Here is a 15,389-nt window from a genome sequence, read left to right as displayed (position 1 = left end):
GCAGTTTCGAGAGTGTTGTGACAACCTTACTAATGCACTTTATATATTTTGGCGCAACTTAGGCAAATAACGCATTTACAGTAATGGTAGTTAGGTACCAACCTACATATTGCAACCTGGACGTTAATCTTTGCATTATTATTATTTTTATCATTATTATTTCATGTTGTTATTTTGTTTCATGTCGTTACTAAGGAAAGTGTATTGATATTGTTTTGGTTTGGTAATTAATATTAGTGCGTTATAATTTGGGCTCGAAAGTTGATGACGTAAAAATGTCAAATATAGAGTGACTTCAAAATTCTTTAAAATGACCTAAAAATTAAAACTAAATGTCCTAAAAATAATTTTCGCTCTTAAAATGAAAGCTTGATTTTTCATAAATTAAGAGAGTAGTTAACATTAGCGTATCGCGTGCATCATATTACATATTTTTTTGTATTGTGACTAATTGTACTTGAAAACCACAGATTAAAGCAATGATAGAACTAAGGAAAACTCAAAATAGGCTTCAAACAAAAGTAGTTTAAGTTTGCTGGAGAAAAAATAAATTTACCACAATAATAACACTGGTAAGCCTTGTTTCCATGTTAATAAAACATTAAAACGCTGCTAACCAAGTCAAACTTTTATAGCATTAAAAATATGCATAAAAACGTAACGTTTCCACGCTCTAACAGGGTCTTCTTCAGACGAAACTTCACAATAAATTACGTCTTTATGTATATTTTTTATACTATAAAACTTTGCCTTGGTCAGCGTTTTAATGTTTTACCACAATAATATGTAATGCATTGTGAAACATTTCAGTTAAAATAATATTGTTCAGGAAATTTAAATGTATAAGTTATGCTAGCAACGGATTTAAGATTCACGAAACAACAAGGAGAAAAAAGTCTCAAAAATGAAGAAAATACTGAAAAATGACCTAAATGTAAAATAAAGCCGAAAAATGAAAAAAATAAAATAAATAAAAACAATGTTTTCTTTTTCTAACTGAAGAGAAACGGATTGATATCAGGTATAGCATTATTTTCAAGGCTCAGAAAAAAGATGGCTTTTCATCAACTTCCGAGCACTGGTTGTTGGAAGGTAACCGATTGTTGTATCTGATATCGTGGACAGATGTTTTAGAAGAAGATTTGGCAATCTGAATCCAGTGTAGCTTTGAGACTATCTGAAGCAAATAACATCTTAATTTTTAAAAACGTAAACTGGATGTTATAATTTCCTGAAAACACAGATAACATACCTAATCTTACCTACAAAAATTGATTGATATTGATTATTGTACTTTACTTTTTTGTCACTTTTGGCTAATCACGAAGATGGGGACGAGATTGATGAAATTGATGAAGAGGGACGTTCACAAAGAACATCCAACCCCAGGTCGGGATTCAAATCCGGAAGCCAGGCGTCGAACTTACAAGAGATGGCAGGTCCTAAGAAGCTAAAGTAAGTATCAATATTTTACAAAACCGCTTTAAACATCTACGTGAAAGAACTTTTTCCATTCGATTGCCTTCCGAAAATGTCTCCTCAAGACCCTTTGTCATCAAAGAAGGGCAAGTTGAAATCTACTAATGCTGTCTGTACATGGAAGGGTTGACTGACACATTCATTTTTAGGAAAAAAATGAAAGTCCTACAAACACCAAACTATATGCGAGATTTTTCAAAAGAATCCCCCTGAGTATCCAGGCACGGCTGTCATCATTGTGTCAGTTCCATAAGTCTTTTGGTGTAGAAGAAAGTTGACCTCTCGTAGACGCTGCAGGACATCTTTCGTCAGTGCTTCATCTGTTTTCAATTTCTTCCCTCTCATATGCTCTTCAAGCAGCTCGAACAACTCTGATAATCACTGAGGGCTAAGTCCAGTGTGTAAGAACATTGGGCAAAACCATTTCGGAGAGTTGTTGCTGTCAAATTGACCATGCACGGTGAAGAATAACATTTGTAGACAACATCATTTACTTGTGAATGGCATTACGTACTGCACCCTCCACCAATGTGCAGGAATACTGGGCATTAATCACGACCCTTTCCAAAAAAAATTCCACTTAAAGAACATCTTGCATGTCCAAGCCGAACAATTTGTCCATGCGGTTCATTCGTGAGCAACTATCGTTCTTGGCCAAAGAGTTGACATCATTCGTACACTTGTAACGAACCTGAGAGTTTAAGGTTTTATATTTGTAACAAGTTAAGATTTTTAAAATGTTTATTACTTGAAATAATGTGCAAGTTGTCACAGATAATTATAGTTAGACTGATACAGTTGTAGTTGTAACTTTTATGTATGTTTATAAATACGTCAAAATCTGTTCGTGTTGACGTCACTTTCTCATGTCAGCAGAGGAAGTGAATCCACCTGAATGTTCCTCACCTGACGACAGTCGGTGTTTGAAAAAACAGGTGAAGGTGAAGAATCAACAAGAACTTGGTAACAGTTAATGGAATGCCGGAATAATGTAATTGGTAACTATTTTAGTTTCATTCTGGATATACTCGAAATAATAATTAAGTACAGAAACTTTCGTGTATTTATGTTTGTCTCGTCCAACGTTAATTCTATATTAAGAAAGTGTATTTAGTGATTGTGATGTGATTTAATATGATATAGAATTGTTCCTCTTCAGGCAGAAACGTAAGCAAATCTGTGCCTTGCTTGTAAGTACACATACGATAGAAAATATAAGTGCTTATAAAAACTACGTTTAACTTTGAATACTGTGTTGTGTTTCTTTTCTACTCAGCAAGCCCTGATGATTTGCAGATTCTCATGTTCCCGACTAAAGGAGTAGCGGACTAACTTTGTGATGACTGGTGTACAACCGGGAGACGTTGCACACTCTTGCCCGTGACATCGTTTGTTCCCCATATCGTGCTTGCAATCTTCTCAAACTTTCAGCTGGCTTCAGGTTCTCCTTCACAAGGAATTTGATCATACACCGCTGCTTCAAAGCTACGATTTTTTCTAACACTACTGAGCACGTACCAACTACATTGGGGCGAAAGTGCAATATTCACTAAGGATGAAGGTACATCCTTGGACACTTTTACCAGCTATTTACCACTTCTTTATTGAAAAATGTCTCGGTCAACGTTTAACGACTATTGTAGAATGAGTTTCTCTTGGTTGCTCATTTCATTTTGTGACCCCGATAGCAATAATTTAAAGTAGGGAATTTTAGAGACACTGAAATTTTAGAATGATATGCATAAACCTTTTCACATTAAGGCTGTGTCCGACAGGGACAAAGTACAGACTTGAAGTATGGTCTTGACGGAAGTGACGTCACTAGTACAGTTCGAAAGCGCCAAGTACGCAGGCAATCGAGACCACAGCTCGCCGCACAGATCGTTGAAAACTTGATGACGTGATTTCTTGACTCGTTGCTCATTTGTTTGAAATCACGGTGGTAGAAAGTCTGCAACACAGCTTAAATATACGTTAAGGGTCAGCAAGTTCTTGCATGAAGTTCTTCTAATGTGTGGAAATGTATGTTTAAGAACATTTGACAAGGCTATTTGATTTCTATGGTGAAAAACAAGTGTTTAAAAACAACGTGTCCTCAGTTTTATGTACTGATCGTATTTGGCGCTGCAGTCGAAGTGCAATTCGAAAGACTTCCCTTCCAGTCCACGACTTCAAGTTCTCACTGCAAGACCATACTCGAAGGATGTTAGCTTCAAGTACGGTCTTGCACCTATCGGACACGGCCTGAGTAAATACCAACGTTATACTCACACATGAAGCACCAAAGGGAACATCATGTCCTCGTGCTCCCTGTAGCCGGGCGGCAGGTGCAGCCTCACCTGCGCCTTGTAGCCATCGCTCACCTCCACCTGGAAGGTCTTCACCTGCGGCAGCGCCATCTCAGCCAGGAGGTCCCTCATCTTGCTGTTGTCGTCGATCACCGTGAGGCAGGTGTTGGAGTGGCTCTCGTAGAGGCTCACGACGGGGAGCTCCGGCCCCAGGCACTCGTGGATGTAGAACTCGTACTTGGGGCTGAACATCACGCTGGAGTAGCTGCAGGCCTTCTCCGTCAGGTTGTTGGTCTCGCACGTCATGCACTCGTTGGTCTTCGGGACAGAGGAGTTGAAGTCCGACACTCGGTACAGGTGGCGCTGGCCGGGCTTCGACTCTGGTGCTGCTATGTAGTACCTGCAACGGATAGGATACACATGAGTACTGTTTTGGATTTTCGTTGTCCTTAATTTGACACCTCTTAACGTTGTTACGTCCACATGTGATACAATGTTTAACATGTTCAACATAACAGAAATAATTGCGTCATAGTATGTCGTCATAATTTCTTGATTATTGACTAATCTGAAGAGTTTTAGTTCCGGTTGCTAGGTGATGTGAATTATTTATTAGAAAGATGATATTGTGTGATGATAAGTTAACTACACAGGAAAGGATAATTCATTTTGCATATATACCAGCACATTCACGGTTTCATTACAATGAACTGGCAGATAAAAATGCTAAAGAAGCAAGAATAAAGGATCAGAATGAATGCATTTTTATCATAAACAGATTTCTTACCAAGAGTTTAAAAAAAATCGAGAAGATTTTGGAGATATGGGTTAAACAAAAAATGTACATGTATGGGTCATTCATACAATGATGTACTATATTTATACTATAAAAATCCATGGTTTTGTGCATTTAATATACCCAGAAAGTTTTGCATTTTAAAACTAAGATTGAGGGGTCACATCAGATTAAATCACCATTTATATAAAATTAATTAAGTTAATTAACCTATGTACAAGTTAGACCAGGAAGATCCTCATCATGTTATATTTCAATGTCCACTTTATATCATATAAGGAGATCTTATTCAAGAATGTAATAAAAAATAAATAAATCTCCCAACCTCTTTATGTTCTTTAATATCCTCACCAGATATAACAATTGCATTCATCATTTTTAAATTTATTCATCATATTAATGTAGACGTCTGACTCAATAAAAACGAGCCCCGCGCGTACTTTTTGTGATATCTCCTACATCCATTCACTAATTACCATTATTTTGGAGGACATGGCAGAAGCAACGCCTGTGAACACAACTAGACTTCAATGGAAGCTCGAGCAAAGAATATACTGCGTGAAACATTACTACAAGACAGACTTTTTTCCAAAAACTCAAGGAGACTTTTATTCATCAGTTCGAATGTGAGAAAGTCCCTCCAAAAGCAAAATACAGAACTGGATGGACCACTTTGAGAAGTATGGAACCGTGCAGAACCTCAATGCAGCAAGTGACAACCGTCCAAGCCACTCAGGACATCTCAGGAAACGTACAGCAGAGCTGGTCGAGAGTGTGAGAGATGATATGTCCGAGATGATATGCTCTGTGTGCAAGCGAAGTGAGTCCCTCGGTATATTCCGTCACACTACTATAGCTCTTTTCAGTTCTTACGGCGGGCGCTCTAGAAGCTGGGGAGCGGGGATTACGCAACAGACCAACCAGACAACAGCAGTGGCGCCGAAAGACACGACGCGGCCGGAAAAAGTACTAATTGAAACTCGTTCTACTGGCCGCTACGTTTCTTATAGTGCTGCATTGGTCGCTTCCCCGCTTCCCACTTCCCCTGCCACTTCCCCTCGCAACTGAAGAACTGAAAGGAGCTATAGTAAACGAAAGTTTTGGTTCCAGCAAGATGGAGCAAGCTCTCACACCTCAAACCTGTCCCGAGATTGGCTGAAAGAGAACTTTGGAGGCCGTGTGATCAGTCTCAAGACTGAATTTGAGTGGGCACCTCATAGCCCAGACCTTAGCCCCCCAGATTTCTTTCTTTTGGGCTATCTGAAGGACCGAGTGTACGCAGGGAAACCCAGGACCATCACTGAACTCAAGGAAACCATCAGGGAGGAGATAAGAGCCATTCCTCGGTCTGTTTGTAAGGACGTCTTGGACAACTTTGTGCTGCGCCTCAAGAAATGCACGGAGCTTAATGAAGATCATCTCTATCACATGCTCTAGAATGAAAAAGAAAAAGTCAAAGACTTGCATGTTTTAATTTAATGTTCTAAATACACTGAAGTTGAATTTAATTCCGACCAAAAATTAAGACATGAAGCCTATCGAAAGTTCGGGACCGTTTATTTCGTCATACTGTATTTACATTCAAAATTTGTAATTTGATGTAACAATATCATGTTGCATGTATGACTTATTGTTTACGACACTTGGTGTAGAGCTGGTATAACAGATAAATCCAATAAAGCATCGTTTCTCAACCTATGGGGCTTGACCCACTACTGGGTCCCGAGGGAGCTTTGGTGGGTCGCGAATTCGGACGCGAAAATTTATTTACTCTGTCTTAAAAACCTATTACATTTCCATTACTAAGATATACTGTTTTAAGAATTTCAATTCAGCTCGTGTTGTACGTTGTCTAAACCCTACATTCCTGTTACTCGCGTTCCACCATTACTTTTAACTGGCATCTCTCTGATATTTAACTCAAGGGAATCGGATATCTGTCGTTTCCGTTTCGGCATTCTAAGTATGTAAAATAAATGGTAACCTTCCTGCCTTCCAAGCCCTAGAATCTTTTATAACTGAAAAATTACCTTTCCTTACCTAGTGAGTTTTACGATTGTGTATTATCTCATCTCTCTGCTCTCGGTAAATAAATTTAACGAAATGAATATTACTTTCCAGAAAGTTACAATGAGTGAATTCCATTGGATTCGAGACCCATTCTTGTGTTTTGAAAGTTCAAACATGTCAGTAAAACTAAGAGAACAACTGTACGATATCAGCTGCGATTCTGGCATTCAAAATAAATTTTTACATTCAAAGTTTAAAAGTTGTGTATATCTTTAAGAGGTGAGTATCCCGAACTTTCGGTTGAGGCATGAAAGTTGCTCATGTAGGCCTCCACCTCATATTTGTGGGTAAGGGTATTTTCATCTCTGATTCAAGTGAAAAGCAAGTACAGAAATATACTTGACACGCACTCAGATCTTCGACTTAAGTTAACCACCATTGAACACAACATACCCCAGCTTAAGCAGAAAAAGCAGCCCCAACCATCACATTAGTTCGTTAATAAAAAAATAATCAATTTCAGCATGTGTGTGTTTAGTTAGATCTTAGACTAGAGTTAATTAGTCTTTTTAATTACATATTTACTTTTCTACGATGAAGTATGTGCAATTTGTTTAAGTAAGGGTAAAAATGTAAAAAAGGGTAATTAGTTTTAATGACTGGCGACGATTGTGTGCCAAAACTAAGGGGTGGGGGGGCTAAGGATAGTTGTGTTTAGTCCTTCTTTACATTTTTGTACCTTTCTGACTGCATATTCTGAGACTAAATTAAAAAAAAAAAACCATTTCAGAATTCAGGTCGCGAGAGTATGCCTAATACAACACATACAACGTGTCACAGCACAAACCTTCAAATCTAGCAGAGACCATTAAAGCAAGCCACTTTTCTCAATTATTATTATTATTATTATTGCAGGATGACTTGTTTCCGAAAACAAGAATTTATCCTCAATATGCTATCATACAATTGACACTAATGAATTGACATGATAATTACTATAAACGAAATGTGTGAATTATAAACAGGCAGATGTCCACTTGTTACAGTCTGAAGAAGTTGAAGAGTTCAGTAAATTTGGTTTCGGTAAACCTTTCCATATTGTACGAAAGTCTCCAACAAAACTGAGAATTTCGGACACTAAGTCTCGACTTCATAGAAATCGTCTCGTTTTCGATCTCGTCCAGTCAAGTCTGGAAGAATATGACCTTGCTATATCTTGGTTTCTTTTCTGTAACATTCTTATTTAATTCTATAGGTTAGAATAATATATTAAAAAGTACTAACACACAAGATTATGTAATACTTCCTGAGTTGCAAAATCTTTCAATAAAAATATGGAAAATATACAGGTTTGCCATAAAGTCTATTCAACATTCCAAGGATTATTACAAATAAATTATTACAGTTACAGTTACAACCGCATGGCAACAGAAAGACAAACTCATAAAGTTCTTTCCCTTTGTTCTAGATAGAGGCTAGGTTGGCATAAGAGGAGCTGAGACGCCTTGTTTAGTTCCAACGATTGTAGCGCCTCATATACCAACTGAACCTCTAACTAGAACAAAGGGAAACAATTATGAGTCTTTCTTTCCTTTTTCCACAAGCCATGAAGCTGTAATTGTAATAGCTTGTAATAATCCTTTGCTTTGTAATGTCATTGCCATCCTGCATTGTGCGTGAATCTTGTAATAGCCCTTTATACACGAATAATTATACTTACACCCAGTGGTTTTCCTCGTCCCATGCTACTATTTCGACGACGTCATACTTCCCCTGCGTCAGAGGCGTACTCAGCGGGGGCTGCCTGTCGGCGTAGATGAGGTTCACGTGCTTGAAGTTCCCTGAGTCGCCTTCCTGCACGGGGAGCCTCAGGAGGAACATGGTCCTGTCCTCGGAGAAGATGGGGGCCTCGTAAATGTCCACCCAGCCGCAATCTGATTCTCTCTGGATGTACAACTGCAATGGAACAAAACAAACAAATATTTACATTCCACAGTTCCCAGAAAGTGTGTTTTGAGCGAAAGAAATACTAAATATAAAGTTATCTTTTCATTCCAGAATATTTCCATATTCCGGACCGGATCTTTACTTGGGAGTACTATGAAGTTGCAAACATCACCCGCCATACTTGCCAGATTTGGTAGTCAAACGAACATTTTAATTCCCGTCTCTCCGGCGGTCGAACACGTTAAGCAAAATTATAAGTTTCTCGTAGCCGAGTATTCTAGGTTCGAGTCCTGATCCCGACATTCCCTTTGTCACTGTTGCTATCTCAATTTCATCTACTGAACATTGCATCCTCATGGTCGCGATTAGTCAAATGTGGCAGAAAAGCGGTTTCAAAATATAAACAAGAACTTTGTTTTCGAAAAGGCTCAAATTGAATTAATACACGGAAATGGTACTAGATACAAATAAGGTAAAGTTCCCCGTGCATATAGCACCGTGCCATCAAGGCATATTTAGGGGAAGTGGGGTTTAGGGCCACACACATTCTCGAACTCGGTCATTTTGGAGGTGATATGATGAGTACCACGGTCCGGCCGCCTGTACCCCCAAGGGTTACCCCCAGGTACAATTAGATGCAAGTACAATTACTTTTAATTTTACGGAATACGTAACGTCTTTTTCGGAGTGTAATTTTTTTAAGAAACCATGGCAGCTGATAGTCGTTACAAATCAGATACGGTATTTAAACTATGATAAGGAGAGAATAATAACATCAACAGATGGCAGCATGCCAGGATGAACTAGTTCGAAGTGGTGTAAAATTTTCATATTTACATGTTTTGCAGTAAAACTATCACAAAAATATGAAAACAACGGTCAGACAATGTAAAAATTAATAAATGGAAGTTGCTATTCTCAAAGAGCCACCATTAACAAATATTTTCAAATGGTCACAGATATAATTTTGACATGTGCTTTAAAATTAACCACCTCGAATTGCATTTACTGGGCAAATATAAGTTGAATTGTGAAAAATGGTTCCTTTGAATAATATCGAGATTGGATCCGTGTTAAGCGCTGCTTTCCTGTATATTTAATGTTGGATGCGTATATCATGCGTTGCTCGGATCTGGTGCAGGGCACACCAAGATGATAACACGTCGCTAAAATGAATTGCTAACAGCCCTAAACCTGGCCTCATAAGCCAACAACGTAGACATTACTAGAATTGTAATTGTGAAAATAATGCATGTAATTTTGTTAGGAGGATAAACTTTGGTGCTATCAGCTCTCTTGAGAAACTGATTTTTGAGAAGTGTTATCAGCTGGATGTGACCCCCACCAAACCCGTCTCCCCTGCAAACGTCGAGTGGTTTACTGTCGGATAAAAAGTATAGATACTCGAGTTTGGATTAATTTGAAAATCCTTATATTGGTATTTTGGATGCATTATAGTGTTACATTTATGGCAAAGTAAAGCTCTCATGCTTGGTTTAGATGGGAGGGAGTAACTTGTAATGTGTTACTTTTGTGGAATTACTTTATCTCTGAACCCTTTTAATGCAAGGTCTCCCTTTGAAATGAAAACCTAAATTTGTTTTTGTTTCTTATCTAGTAGATTTCTGTATGTAGGGTTTCACAAGTTTGCTGCATTTTAGCACAGGCCTATTGTTGGTCCACATTCAACTTTGAGTTAGTGCGTGTATACCTTAATATGTCTTTGGGGTCCAGGTATAGTCACTTATGAGCCACTGCGAAGGCCTTTCCACCCACCTGTCTGCGAACTGAGGCCACTGCAGAAGTGGTAAGAATGCACAGAAATGTTGACTTTTCTTTTCCAAGAAATTTGCAGCCTTGAGGTCGTTTTGTAGACAATAGTCCATACCTCAAGCAAATTTGAGCTGTGTACAGTCTGCCCTACAATTTTTATTGGTCTTTAAAGGTTTTCCTTCGACACTTGTTATATCAACAAACTCTAACAATATAGTACTGTAAGTAATACCTGTGCCAATAAATATATAAATTGCAGTTGCGTGTAGTAAACGACACGTCATTTTTCACTAGCTATAGCAATTGATTAGGATGAGAATATACACACTTTTCTTTACTTGCGTTGATTATTACCCAACTATAGAGCTTGAAGATGCCAACAAACCACGTGTATTCTAAAGAAAAATAGTGCGAAGAATTTATGGACCTGTCAAAGACGGAAATACCTGGAGAATACGCAATAATATGGAAATAGACAATATATTAGAAAAGGAAGATATAGTGAGATTTGTAAAGTCAAATCGATTAAGATGGATTAGATATGTTGAGAGAATGCAGGAAGGAAGGATACCAAGAACTATGCACCGTGCCAAGATGGAAGGCAGAAGAAATAGAGGAAGACCACGAAACCGCTGGCTAGGTGAAGTGGAGAGCGATCTGAAAACCATAGGGGTTAGACATTGGTGAAATGCAGCAAAGGATAGAGAAGAATAGAGAGCTGTAATTGGGGAGGCCAAGGTTCATCCAGAACTGCAGTGCGGAGCTTGAAATTTGCTTTCGGAACATGCAGATTCACCAACGTTGAAATAAGTTTGCTCTGCCACAACTTGAAGTTTGTTACATTAATTCCCCATTCAAGAAAGTTGTTGATGATACCCAGTATAAGTCATTCACATTAAAAAAGTGATCCGTTTCCAGATACCCTCCGGATGTTGACACTTTTTCGAGAGGCCTCCTTCACATTCGCCCACAAACCACACAGGCTTCCGCCTGTCATATTAAACTCTGCACAGCACTCAAAGTTAGTCATTCCCTGCGAGGAAGAGCCTAATATCTATCTCCAAGTATAAGTTCGCGTGGACGAAAACACCCCTTGCAGACTCCCTCTCTCTGGAGATGGCGCGAGACGGAGGAAGTTTTGGCGCCGAGAGGGCTGGTTGCCAAGTTCCATGTTTGTCCTTATGCCGGCGGGGCTTCTAGATTCCTCTTCATACGGAAGGAAACTGGAAGGGCACCAGTCTTTGAAAGAGCTCAAAAATGACACAACCGGGTATGAGCAGCTCCAACTGTATTTACCAGAGTCCAAGGTGGGTTAGAGGGGTGCGGGGCAGGAGGGGCATTTTTGAGATATGTGGGAAAAATTTATATGATTTTAATGGTGACATCGTAGCGATATTTTATTACAAGTAATATTGTTTCCTGGTTTTCTGTAATTTACAGGCTGTTACAGAAATTTACTACCATGACCAACAAAGTAACAAGAGGAAGTTTTTTACCAGATACATTGGAATCATGTTGACTGCCCTAAATAGGCCATAAAGAGACGGGATTGGGAAGGGAAATTTGAAAACTGTTTTGCAAGAAAAGTGAAAATTTCAATCATGTTGGTTCGTTCGTTTCCAGTTGAAAATAATCCTATTTATAACTATTGACCCTATTAATAACTAAAAATCTAGGATTCTATTACAGCCATCGACTAGGAAAGGTTAAGTGTGGGTTTTCCCATTAGCGAAGCCTAAGTAATAAATTCCTCCATATCAAGAGAATCATTCCTATACTTAGCCGAAATTGTAAATGAGTTTCACAACATCCCTTGTCGTCGACCTCCGTGGCAGAGGTGTTAGCACAGCACGCTCTGACACCAGGGATCTCGGGTTCGAATCCTGGTCTAGGCATGGGTGTTCTTTGTGAGTGTCCCTTCATCAATTTAATAATATCATCACTCATCCTCATCTTTGCGATTAGCCAAAAACTTGCAGAAAGCGAAGTAAAATAAATCAATCAAAACCTTCCTTGTGTTTGTCATGTCGCTTCCATAGATTACGATGTTCTCTATATTTTTTACATAGTCTACATTATCTACGTGAATATGGACACTATCATTTAGGAGTTTACGCAGGGAGACAAAGGAGATGTGTCGTGTGGCGCATTGTTGCAAGGATTTTGCTTATTCATGACTGCAAATTTTACGGTAAAACAATCTGAATTGAGTGGATTCCAAAATCAGAAAAAAAATTGTTCTTGATTCTTGGTCTTGGATCTTGTTCAACATTAGTGACAGTTCACATGCGTAAAAGTTTGAACATGATTCGGTCTCTTGTCTTGTTTAAAATTAGTCAGCGCTCATGAACGTGATTCGTTTTGGATGCTGTTCCAAACTGACGAAATGTTTCTTCTGAAAAGTTATTGGTGATTTTTTCCAATTGGCTCTTCTTCAAATTCAAGAAGAGCTGACGTGTTCTGCAGCAACGTGATTCTCCGTATTGGATGTGTTTCAAAGTTAGTGCGATCGTAGTTGGCATTGACAGCTAACTGAATAGACTGTCTCCAAAATAGAGCACTGTCGAACCTCTCGTAACCTTTTCAGCCGATATACGATTCATGTGAAGAAATTATTATGTGATTCTCTTACTGTTGCAAAATGTTGTTGTTACTCCATTTAATTTTACAGAAAACAATGATGGCGATATGCACATAAAGGTAACAACAAACATCTGAATGCATCAGATATTGAAAATGCAATGAAATGCGTGTGATTTTACCATTACTATTTATATCATATTTCTCGAGTCAATAAAATGTATATTAATATATTTAATAAACGTTGAGGTTTGGCAGACATTTTTCTTGGATGGGGTGACTAGCTGGCCATTGATAAAAGTTAAATACAGAAACAATGATAATAATTACCAAAATTATAAATGTTATTATACAATGATAAATAGTATAAAGTATAGAATAAGTACATTTTATTCGAAATATTTTATTATTGTTGATGTTGTTAATAGGATGTTCCTACTCGATCCACAAGACGAGTAAATATCTAGCACAACTATTTCCTATTTGTTTCTTTTTTTTACATTTCACACAATTATTGTAATGAAATTCAGTTATTGTACTGCTTTTCGTTATCAACTTTTAAGCGTCTTGCTCAAGAAAAGACTTTAAAAGTGAAAACAAATTTTACTCATACAGTTTACATTGTATGATCTGTCACCCAAAACTATAATTTTTGGAATTTTGATAACTTTGGAACCATCTGTTCTCTGGATTAAGTGGTAGAATATGAAATTATAACCTGGATTCCGTATTATCCGCTCAATATTTCTTATCTAATGCATCTAATCTATTAGCTTACTAACTACATGGAAGGGCGGCCGGAGGGGGTGCCAGGGGGTACTTGCCCTCCTGAGATTTCCGGAAAGAATTAATGTAATTCGAATGGTAAAATTGTAGCGATATTTTACAAAAAAAGAAAAGAATTCTGTTACTTGCTGGCTTTAAGTTTCAGCAGCTATTATTATTATTATTATTATTATTATAATTATTATTTTGCAGTACCCTTCGGCACCGAAAACAATGGATCAGAAGTACCATGAAGAACAGTAGATTAATTGGTCTCTGACTCTGATATTTGTGTATTGTGAAAAAGTACAAAAAGACGAAGAACAGTTCATCAACAAAGTGATAGGCCAGATGCTTATTGAAAGGAAGGAAGGCGAATCTTGTTTCTATCTAACATTAAATAATAGACTCGAGTCTGAACTTAAATACAACGCCAAAATATTTTCAATTCAATTTGAATTTTATGATTTGCAAAGTAGTAGTAGTAGTAGTAGTAGTAGTAGTAGTAGTAGTAGTAGTAGTAGTAGTAGTAGTAGTAGTAGTAGTAGTAGTAGTAGTAGTAGAAGTAGCAGCAGTAGTAGCAGCAGCAGCAGCAGCAGCAGCAGCATCAGCAGCAGCAGCAGCTAATAATACTAATAATAAAACAACAAAATAATAGTAATAATAACATTAACAATAATAATAATAATAATAATAATAATAATAATAATAATAATAATAATAATAATAATAAAAGTTTCTATGACCACCCCGTAAGAAAAATCCTGCAGGTGCCCTTGACTACATGGACCTTTTCCTGTTATTAACAATAAAAATAACAGACTTTCTGCTTTCTTGTAATTTGAAATGAATGATGCCAATTTTCAGGGAAGGTCGAGGGAAAGGCTGGACACCCCCCCCCCCCCCTTTTCTGCCGACGCCCATGTTCATAACCTTTCTTCCAACAAAAACTGAACTGAAGTCTTGAACAATAAATGCCAAAGTGGATTGATATAAATGAAGCTGATTTAAATCGCGATTTTAATCAAGATTTAAATATACAGGGTGTCCAGAATGGGACTGACAGTTTTTAAAAGTTTTTGGTTTTAATATGGATATAAGTAGATAAACAGAAAAGCAAGCATTTTGAAGGTAAACACACCAAGTTGTATTGGAAGCAGTAACCACTCAGCACAGCTCAGTATAGCTCCACATAAGCTCCTTCTGTGATACGGAGGATGTTCAACCTGAATTCATTTCCTCTCCGCTTATTCTGTAGCATCTGAAGCGTTACAGAAGCAATCGCATTCCTAATTCGGTCCTGCAGTTCTTGTAGGTTTCATACCTATGAGCCAGAATACACAGTGTCTTTCACATAACCACAGAGAAAAAAATCCAGAGGGGTAACATCAGGCGACAGTGGTGGCTAGGAAATTTGCCCTTCACTGCATATCCAACGATCAGGAAATTCCCTATCAAAACACTCCCTCACTTGTAGGCTCCAATGTGGAGGGGCACCATCTAGTTGGAATATCATTGTAGGTTGTAAATGACGTAATTTAGGAACTGCAAAGTTTTCGATCATATTTATGTTACTGTTTGCTCCACGAAAAAGACTTCATTATGCGTTAAAAGCACACCAAGCATTAAATTTGGGACTTTCTCGGACATGTTCCACATACTCATGAGGCTTCTTAGAACCCCATATTCTAACATTGTGTCTGTTAACACAGCCAGACAGGTAAAAAGTTGCTTTATCTGAGAAAACAATG

General features: G+C 37.9%; 1 protein-coding gene across 2 annotated transcripts in view; it reads right to left on the bottom strand.

Annotated features, from left to right (window-relative positions):
- Window positions 1-15,389, bottom strand: part of LOC145990855 (inactive dipeptidyl peptidase 10-like) — a 621,213-nt gene that overhangs the window by 25,292 nt on the left and 580,532 nt on the right. For both annotated transcript variants that reach the window (XM_083126291.1, XM_083126290.1), the window contains exons 10-11: window positions 8,294-8,529; window positions 3,751-4,167 (exon numbers count right to left, since the gene is read on the bottom strand). In XM_083126291.1, coding sequence (XP_082982417.1) covers window positions 3,751-4,167; window positions 8,294-8,529 — 653 coding nt within the window. The remainder of the gene's footprint in view (window positions 1-3,750; window positions 4,168-8,293; window positions 8,530-15,389) is intronic.

This window comes from Lepisma saccharinum, chromosome 8 (assembly GCF_977018435.1).
Source record: "Lepisma saccharinum chromosome 8, izLepSacc3.1, whole genome shotgun sequence".
In the NCBI taxonomy this organism is placed as follows: domain Eukaryota; kingdom Metazoa; phylum Arthropoda; class Insecta; order Zygentoma; family Lepismatidae; genus Lepisma; species Lepisma saccharinum.
The sequence above is the reverse complement of the archived record's forward strand: the minus strand, read 5'-3'. Positions and strand labels throughout refer to the sequence as shown.